The sequence below is a fragment of the Pangasianodon hypophthalmus genome, chromosome 29 (genome assembly GCF_027358585.1).
Source record: "Pangasianodon hypophthalmus isolate fPanHyp1 chromosome 29, fPanHyp1.pri, whole genome shotgun sequence".
Lineage (NCBI taxonomy): Eukaryota > Metazoa > Chordata > Actinopteri > Siluriformes > Pangasiidae > Pangasianodon > Pangasianodon hypophthalmus.
This window is the reverse complement of record NC_069738.1, coordinates 2,051,129-2,061,290: the sequence shown is the minus strand read 5'-3', so window position 1 is coordinate 2,061,290 and position 10,162 is coordinate 2,051,129. Positions and strand designations below refer to the sequence as shown.

The 10,162-nt window shown below is 38.8% G+C and overlaps 1 protein-coding gene across 2 annotated transcripts; it reads right to left on the bottom strand.

Annotated features, from left to right (window-relative positions):
• Positions 1 to 63: 63 nt before the first annotated feature.
• Positions 64 to 10,162, bottom strand: LOC113524084 (complement C1q tumor necrosis factor-related protein 6-like). 2 transcript variants are annotated; one of them, XM_053231420.1, is made up of 4 exons: positions 10,029 to 10,162; positions 4,575 to 4,766; positions 2,343 to 2,862; positions 64 to 824 (listed from the first exon to the last, which is right to left on the bottom strand). In XM_053231420.1, exons 1-4 carry the CDS (start codon positions 10,108 to 10,110, stop codon positions 785 to 787), a joined length of 834 nt encoding a protein of 277 aa, XP_053087395.1. In that variant the 5' UTR covers positions 10,111 to 10,162; the 3' UTR covers positions 64 to 784. The 2 variants fall into 2 exon arrangements, with proteins under 2 accessions (XP_053087395.1, XP_034157609.2); XM_034301718.2 differs by having other exon boundaries at positions 66 to 2,862.

Below are 10,162 nucleotides of genomic sequence, written 5' to 3'. Positions count from 1 at the left end.
GTTTCTCTATTTTTATTTATGTTCTGATAACAGAAATTAACTTGTTTCATGGATGTTCCACATTATTTGTAACTATAAATGGATAAAATGTGATGTTTCATTCATTAAAAATAAAAAAAAAATGTAATTGTTGACAAATTTCCATGGTATAAGAAGAATAAAACACTTGGGAACATGCAGTTATAGGAAAATAATCAGCTACAGCATTGTAACAGTGACTCTGCTTCATCACACCACCCTGTCGTTGATTATTTTCCTCAAACAGCACCACACACAGTGGTTTATTCCTTATGTGTTGTGCTTTCTCGCCGTAAATCTCATTCACTGCCAGTCTGATTGCCTTCAGAAATTTTTATTATAAACTTTTTTCTTTTTCGATTATAATATTGAACAACATACAAAAGCATTAAAACAAACAAACAGACAAACAAACAAACAAAAACATTAAAATGCAAAGCATTTTATCACCAATTTGCAGTCAAGTTATTTATTTGAAATATTTAAGCACCTTATTTTATTTTAGCACCGTTAAGAAATCCCAGTTAAAGAACGAACCTGCAACGTTGCACAGGATGTTGTAACACAAAAAATATTGCAACTCACTCTCAAACAGTTTTATGATGAAACATCATGCCCTGCCCTGAACCAGAGTGTGTGTGTAAAAGAGTCTTAAAATTAATTACATTTTAGAATTAGATTTAAATCAAAATATAAAGTATAACATGCTTTTTTTTGTTATACTAAGTTCAACTTTCTTTACCGTAGCTCCTTTACTGTTTCACTTTCAGGGGCCTAAAGTAGGGAAACCACACACATCCTGTTCACTGTTTATCAGCACATATGCACACACACACACACACACACAGAGAGAGAGAGAGAGAGAGAGAGAGAGAGAGAGAGAGATCAGTGTACTGATATGCATATTGATTTCACAATTATACCATTAAAATCAAATTATTGTTTTTCATCCCCATTCATTGCATAAAAAAGACTTTCAGAGCTTGAGAAAATTTAATGATGGAAGTCACTAAGAACAGTAAAAAGGTTTATGACCCGAAGCTAACACACACACACACACACACACACACACACACTCTGAAATGGTTTTTGGGGGAGATAGAAGGTTTTGTCAAGTGTGTGTTGTGTACTACAGTTTTCACATCCAACCATTTAATACGCTACATTTCCATTTGGTTGTATAATATTCATTATCCTTAATATTATCTTTACAAGAACCTTAGCATATAGAGCTCGCTTATTTTATTTCGAGTAAAACACTCTCAGCATGCTAAACTCAGCCTTATCCACACCGCACCTCATCATACTGGTTAACTGAATAATGAAACATTCACTACTTCTTATAGAAACCCTTTCTGATATCTGAAATCATGTCCCAGCCACATGGCGAAGGTTCGCTCATGTTTACAGATGTTTTATTTTAACTTTGAATCAGTCCAGTTACTCATACAGACATGAGCTGATCTCAGAACTCAGTACTCTAATGAAAAAAGGGTTTATTAAACAGCTCAAGTATGTGTGTATATGTGTGTGTGTGTGTGTGTGTGTGTGTGTGTGGTATTGCGCTGTTAACAGAATAACAATTTCCGATTTCCTTATCACAGGGTACCATCACGTCTCTGCGGCAGATGTACACGAGTGAGGTTTATGAGGTTGGAGTTGATTAAGCTGGAGATATTAATTCAACAGTCAGTCCTTATTTTTAGGTTTATGCTGAAAGCACTGATGTAATATTTTTCCTTCTTAGATTGTATTATTAGGAGACATAAAGAAAAAAAAACTGATCCAAGATCAGAATAAAAGGCTGTAAATCACAAGCTTATGTTAATGTGTGTGTTCTAATATGTTATCGTTTCTATAGTAACAGCTCATTCACAGGGCGAATTCTCAATTAAAAAATGTGTTATTGTTGATATGGTGAAGTTTTCTGTAAGGAGACGTTTAATTAACATTGATGGAAGGAGTCTCCAGTGTCAGCGCTTTGTAACAGTCAGAGGTAAAGCTGGAACTTTTTTAACTTTAAGAGAGAGAATAAAGAGAGGCTGGTGAGGGAATGACTTTTGAATGTTTACAGCTGCTATAACTTTAAGTGAGAACAGGAACTCACTTGTTTCGTGGGTGTCCTAAAACGTTAAATATAACTATTAACTATATGGATAAAAAATATGACTTTTTAAATAAATTAAAAAATTGTAATCGTTGGCAAATTGCTGTGGTATAAGAGGAATAAAACATTTGGGAACTTCCGAGTGGTAACAGTAACTTCACATGATCACCCCTCGTAGTCCTGATTCTCTCAGTCCGCGTTCGATTTGATGAGGTACCCGTTGAACGTGATGTAGATGTCCACATCGTCGCTGTAGACGGCATTCTCGCGCTCGCGCTTGTACAGACGCACCCACACCTCGTCGCTGAGCTCGAGGGTCAGCAGGATGCTCTGGCTCTGCATGATGGAGCGCTGTCCAGGCTGAGTGTACACCAGAGAGCGCTCCTCCTCATTCTGCATGATGTGCACGTAGGTCTCCTTGAAGTTCCACGTGTGCACGTTCACATTGAAGAAGTAGACACCTGGAATGCTGCAGCGGAACTTGCCGGAGAACATGTCGAAATGGCCGGGCATGTTGACGAAGACGGTGTCAAACAGAAGCACCTGATAGGAGTCGGTGCTGTGGAGGCCTTTGCGTCGACCCACTGAGAATGTAGAGTGTTCTGACTTGCATGAAGCTCCAGGTGCTCCAGCTTGACCTTTGGAGCCTTTGGGGCCTTCAGGACCTTGTGCTCCAGGAGGACCTTCTAATCCAGGCTTTCCTGGTGTTCCCTTTTCTCCCTTTTCTCCTTTATCACCTGAGGAGGGAGGAACAGACTAAGATTGCATTGGATTAAGTTTAAGCTGTGCAAATGCTGTTTGGTTTGTGGTTTCACCATCTCAATCATTCCTAGCTGATGGTTAATGATCTCCTGTTTTCCTACTTTTTTGCTGTCTGGAGATCAGAAATTTTTGCATTTTGATTTCAGCCTGCCTGTTTGAAATGACATGTATAGATTTGTCTCTAATTATCATATCTGTGTTCCGACTCCCTTCTGAGACTATGGCAGTAGGAAATACCTGAGTAAAGAGCTTTGGCACATACATCACACACCCTCTGAGTCAGCTACATTTCTTAAGACAAAGTACCAAAACTGCTCTAATTTGGTCTTTGTAAATAATACCATCAAATAATGGCCAAGTATGTTGATGAAGATGGTCAAAGACAAAAAAAAAACTATTATAAAATACCAATAAATAATAATTTGGCAATAAAATACCACTAAAATTCTGAAAAATATCTTTGTTAGTTAGACAAGTAACAAATCATTTCAGGGTCCTAACCCAAAATGACCCAAATACCAAATAAAGGGTCATATTCAGAGTCTGTGAAGTTCAAAAGTTACGTCAATAATTATACAAGGAAAGTTCCTCATATTCAGAGTCAGGTTCCACAGGTACTCAAGTAAATATTCAGATTATTAAAATCGCCTTCATGTAGTTCAGACCTACAAAACTGTCCGATTTGTCAGATTTGGCGTTTTTCAATGTCTAGACCACCACCTTTAAACACAAGCACTCTCGTTTAAACCTGAAAAATCGTGGAATAGAACATGCCGACTGAAGAAGGTGGTTACATTTATTTCCACTCGGTTTTCAGCAAACTCACTCCTGCATACAACAATCCAGTGCACTTCTCTAAATAGTGCTTAAATTTGCAGTTCTGAGGTCTGAATACCAACGTGCACAATTTCAGTAGCATGCTTAACTTAATTCAGTTCGTACGTGCCTTGCAAGAGAGTTACAAAGAATAATGATGTAAATAATCGCATGCACATGTCAAGCAGGCGATGAAAACAAATGGTAAAAATCAGTTCATCCATTTATTCATTCATTCATTCATTCATTCGTTCGTTCAATTAGGAGGAAACCCATGCACATACAGGCAGCACATATAGAACTCCACTTCTTGACAGTCATGGTGAGTTTGCTCTTTTTAAAGTGGAAGGGTGAATGTGTGAAAGACACAATAGATTCTGTCCGTAAATCAGCTTGCACATTTTTTGTGGGTTATTTAGTTTGCATGAGTTTCGCATAGTAAAATAGGACCTTTAAAAATTCCCTCAAAGCACAAACAAAACCTAGACTTGACCCTTTATTCAAATCAGACATCACATAAAAAAAAGCAGCTGCTAAGTGAGAGGAACTGAAACAGAAAGGTGGCCTGAAAGATTTCATCGCAACACACACACACACACACACCTATACACCTAGTTTCTGACACATACACACATGAACACATGCACACACAGAAGCACTTTCACACTCATACATGCACAACCATGCACAGAATAAGAAACACAGGGCATGCTCTCTTCCACATCAGCCTCTCCTCCACCAGGTTCCAGCACTAGCACTGACATGCACTTACACACACTCGCCACATGCCTTTGGTGGACGCCCCCCCCAACCCCCAGTCTGATAGCTTAACCCACAAGACTCAAATCCCAAGGAGAGATGTTAAGATTACCTTTGAGAATGGTCATATTGATGTACGTGCGTATTTCAGGCATGGCCGGCGTGTCTGGTGGTAGTGTTGTGGGAGCCTCGTCTGGCAGAAAATCATCATCACAACAGTGGCGACATGGCGACTGAGGCACGGAGTGTGTCAGGGGGATGAGGATGAGGAACGACACAATTACAGACACAACCATGACTGAATCTGCACAGACAATCCATTATTTAAATCAGTCAGTTCCATTTTATAAAACCGAATATCATGTATTTTTCCTTCAAATGGTAACACTGTACACTGAGTCTTAATGGTCAAGTCACAAGATGTATCAGTGTCCAAAGTTTGTGCCAAATCCAGAGTCACAAGCTATACCGTCCGAGTCGGGTCCAAGTTCAGAGACCCAATCTCTAGCGTACAGTCGAGTCCAGAGTCCTAGGCTTCCATGGATAGCCTATAGACTGCACTTTCCAAAAACAGTTTACACTCAAGTCTCAATCTTTGAAGAGTCAATGACTTCACTTCAATTCAGAAATGACTCTGTTGCTCATACTCAAATTCCTTTCAACACACTTAGCACTGCTTGACTCTATAGTATACAGCTATAGAAGAGAAATGAATAATAATCACACTATCTGGTGTCACCCAGATGAGGATGGGTTCCTTTTGAGTCGGGTTCTTCTCAAGGTTTCTTTCTCATGCCATCTCAGGGAGTTTTTCCTCACCACCATCACATCTCTCATTAAGGATAAGTGTATAAATGTAATATTTATATCCGGATTTCTGATCTGGAGTCAAGTCCTGAGCCTTAAGCTGTAGACCAACCAAACCCTGGTCCTGCACATTTTAGTGTCACCCCTGTCTAGCCCACTGCTTCATCTAATCAGTTCTTCAACAGCCCTTCATGAGTTGAAGTGGGTGACAGCAGGGAAAACAAAAAAATGTGCAGGACAGGAGGTTCTCCAGGACCAGGGTTGGGAACCTCTGCTGTAGAGAATAGTTGAGTCAGTTCTAAACTGGAGAGTACTAAGCTGGAGAGTTCAACTCCAGAGTCCCAAGATGAACATTTACTTTTGATCATTAGGCTGGTGCATTTGTTAAAAGAGACAGCTTGGCGGTGCTAGGACTTGAACTCACAACCTTCTGATAGTAGCCAAAACCTTAACCACTGAGGTACCACTTCCCAAGCTATAGTTTGAAAGCAAGTCCAAAGTTCCAAGCTGTTGAGTCCAGGATAAGTCCAGGGTGCCAAGCTGTAGAGTCTAAGACAGGTCAAAAGTTTTAATCTGTAGAGTCCAACTCAAGTCCAGAGTCACAAGGAGCATAATCTGTATCAAGTCCAGAGTCCCATGCGGTACAAATCGAGTTCAGAGTCTGAAGCTGTAGAGTCTGATTCAGGTGTAGAATAAGAGTTGAGTCCAGCATTCCAAGCTGTACAGTGCAAGTCAAATCTATAGACCCAAGCTTCAGAGCTGAAGTTCATTTACAGTTACTCATTTGGCTGATCCATCCAACCATGGCAGGCTGGTGGTGCTGGGATTTGAACTCATACCATTCAATCTCTCGTTCCTTTTTATTGTATGGAGTTACAATTGCTCACTGTGATCGTGGAGACTCGATATTGTATCTAACAGTTTACATATACGTGGATATGATTGTCTTAATCTGACCTTCCTCTCTGAGGGATTGCTGGATCCCAGATATCTACAGAACTTGTGTTAAACATTTAGTAAGATTTGTCTCTGCTAAAGGACACAATGACAGGATTAAAAAAAACAACTGGGTAAAAGACTGTGCACACAGTTACATTGTTAAAGTGACTGAGCTTCTGAATGGATTTACAATGAAACATAAAATGGGGAATAAATGCTTAGAGTTATATGACACTGACAGGGTTACTAAGTGATGATTAGAGATTTCCTGCTAGTGATCAGAAGGTTTTCAGTTCTAGTTTCAGAAGTCAAGGAGCGAGTGTTAGGAACTTTTAAGCTAAACCGTTTACTCTAAACTGCCCATCTCTGTTCTTGGTTTGTTCCCAAATGAATAAATTGTTTTGGCCTTGAATCCAGTCTGTAGGCCCAAACCCACAGCAGAGTCATGGATACAGGACTAAACCCAAACACAAAACCCCAAAACAAATCTCCAAACGCAAATCCAAACCAAAACTCATAAACAAACACAGACAATCAAACAAACCAAAGCCAAAACCAAGCCAAAAGCCTAAACGTAAATAGAAAACCAACTCCAAAAAAACAAATTTAACCCCAAACACAAAGGGGTTAATCAAAACGCAAATCCAAACCCATGCACAAATGCTCACCTTCTCAAAACCAAAATGCAAACCTTTATGCAAACATGAACTTAAGCACAAACCTATAATACCCCAAACAGAAACTTATACAAAGAGGTAGAGTGTGCAAATTATGCTGAATCTCCACTAGAGGACGATGTTGAACTGAAAGGTGACGCCACTACACCTTTTATTAGGTTTGAAAGTTCATGTGTTTTATAGCAAATAGTAATAGATTATATTTAACTTCATCTTATTTCATTGTAATATTCAGACAGGCGAGTTAAATAACCTTCCAGAGCGCAGCCTGGAGTCCTACAGGCTGTAGTACAAAGAATAAATACAAACTGAAGAAATAAACAGAACTCGAACCCAAAAAGAAACCAGAGAATGTAAAACAAACAATTTACACATACACCTAAATAATAATAATAATAATAATAATAATAATAATAATATAAAAACTTTATTTATATAGTACTTTCCCTGAGTTGCGTAAAGTGTTTTACATACAGATGTATTTCATCAAAATCACCAATAAATTAACTATCTATCTACAGGATGCCTGAAAAATCAGGAACCAGTGAGAACAAAACTACATGTATTTTGTATTTATTATTTACAATATATGCTCTATATGTTCAGCCTTACCCAACACAAACCTAACCATAAACCCAACACAAACCTAACCATAAACCCAACACAAACCTAACCATAAACCCAACACAAACCTAACCATAAACCCAACACAAACCTAACCATAAACCCAACACAAACCTAACCATAAACGCAACACAAACCTAACCATAAACCCAACACAAACCTAACCATAAACGCAACACAAACCTAACCATAAACCCAACACAAACCTAACCATAAACCCAACACAAACCTAACCATAAACGCAACACAAACCTAACCATAAACGCAACACAAACCTAACAATAACCCCAACACAAACCTAACAATAACCCCAACACAAACCTAACCATAAACCCAACACAAACCTAACAATAACCCCAACACAAACCTAACAATAACCCCAACACAAACCTAACAATAACCCCAACACAAACCTAACCATAAACCCAACACAAACCTAACCGTAAACGCAACACAAACCTAACCGTAAACCCAACACAAACCTAACCGTAAACCCAACACAAACCTAACCGTAAACCCAACACAAACCTAACCATAAACCCAACACAAACCTAACCGTAAACCCAACACAAACCTAACCGTAAACCCAACACAAACCTAACCATAAACCCAACACAAACCTAACCATAAACCCAACACAAACCTAAACGTAAACCCAACACAAACCTAACCATAAACGCAACACAAACCTAACCATAAACCCAACACAAACCTAAACGTAAACCCAACACAAACCTAACCATAAACGCAACACAAACCTAACCATAAACGCAACACAAACCTAACCATAAACCCAACACAAACCTAACAATAACCCCAACACAAACCTAACAATAACCCCAACACAAACCTAACCATAAACGCAACACAAACCTAACCATAAACGCAACACAAACCTAACCATAAACCCAACACAAACCTAACCATAAACCCAACACAAACCTAACAATAAACCCAACACAAACCTAACCATAAACCCAACACAAACCTAACAATAACCCCAACACAAACCTAACCATAAACGCAACACAAACCTAACCATAAACGCAACACAAACCTAACCATAAACCCAACACAAACGTAAACCCAACACAAACCTAACCATAAACGCAACACAAACCTAAACATAAACGCAACACAAACCTAACCGTAAACCCAACACAAACCTAAATGTAAACCCAACACAAACCTAACAATAAACCCAACATAAACCTAAACGTAAACCCAACACAAACCTAAACGTAAACCCAACACAAACCGAAATGTAAATCCAACACAAATCTAAACGTAAACCCAACACAAACCTAAACGTAAACCCAACACAAACCTAAATGTAAACCCAACACAAACCTAACCATAAACCCAACACAAACCTAACCATAAACCCAACACAAACCCAAACGTAAACCCAACACAAACCCAAATGTAAACCCAACACAAACCTAAACATAAACCCAACACAAACCTAAACATAAACCCAACACAAACCCAAATGTAAACCCAACACAAACCTAACAATAAACCCAACACAAATCTAAACATAAACCCAACACAAACCCAAACGTAAACCCAACACAAACCTAAACGTAAGCCCAACACAAACCTAAACGTAAACACAACACAAACCTAACCGTAAACCCAACACAAACCTAACAATAAACCCAACACAAACCTAAACATAAACCCAACACAAACCTAAAGGTAAACACAACACAAACCTAAATGTATGCCCAACACAAACCTAAACGTAAACCCAACACAAACCTAAACGTAAACCCAACACAAACCTAACAATAAACCCAACACAAACCTAAACGTAAACCCAACACAAACCCAAATGTGAACCCAACACAAACCTAAATGTAAACCCAACACAAACCTAAACATAAACCCAACACAAACCCAAATGTAAATCCAACACAAACCTAACCATAAACCCAACACAAACCTAAACATAAACCCAACACAAACCTAACCATAAACCCAACACAAACCTAACAATAACCCCAACACAAACCTAACCATAAACCCAACACAAACCTAACCATAAACCCAACACAAACCTAACAATAACCCCAACACAAACCTAACCATAAACCCAACACAAACCTAAACGTAAACCCAACACAAACCTAACCATAAACCAAAAAACTCAGACACAAACCCAAATATGAACTTAATTAAAAAACGTGTGAAATGAGGACAGAAGCCCAGCTGTTATGTCCGACTTTAACGGGTGTGAAAACTGCTTGATGCCTTCACACTCTCTGCAACACTACTGGGCCTCACATGTGGTTACTATGTTTTCTAAGACACACACACACACACACACACACACACACACAAACAAACAAACAAACAAACAATAGAAAGTATAACAATCCAGTGTCCAACAAATGTATCTAGGTTTATATGAACTTTAACATTTCTGTAGACTTGGACTCAGTGCACATGGATTCTCATGGAAAAGCTCTTAGCAGAACAATAGATGCAACAATGTGTGTGTGTGTTAAACTTACCACGTTTCTCCATGCTGAAGATAAACAGAGAGGAAGAAAAAATTTTTTCTCTACTTTCTACTTCGCTTCTTCCCTCCCTCATCAGTCTCTTTCTAACTCCCTCCCTTCCTTTTTTCCTTACACATTACACTATC

Coding starts and splice junctions, on each gene's coding strand:
- LOC113524084 (XM_053231420.1), bottom strand. CDS start 10,110: ATGAGGGAGGGAAGAAGCGAAGTAGAAAGTAGAGAAAAAATTTTTTCT. Junction 4,767..10,028: donor CTTCAGCATGGAGAAACGTG/GTAAGTTTAACA, acceptor TTGTCTGTGCAG/ATTCAGTCATGGTTGTGTCT. Junction 825..2,342: donor ATCTACATCACGTTCAACGG/GTACCTCATCAA, acceptor GCTGATAAACAG/TGAACAGGATGTGTGTGGTT.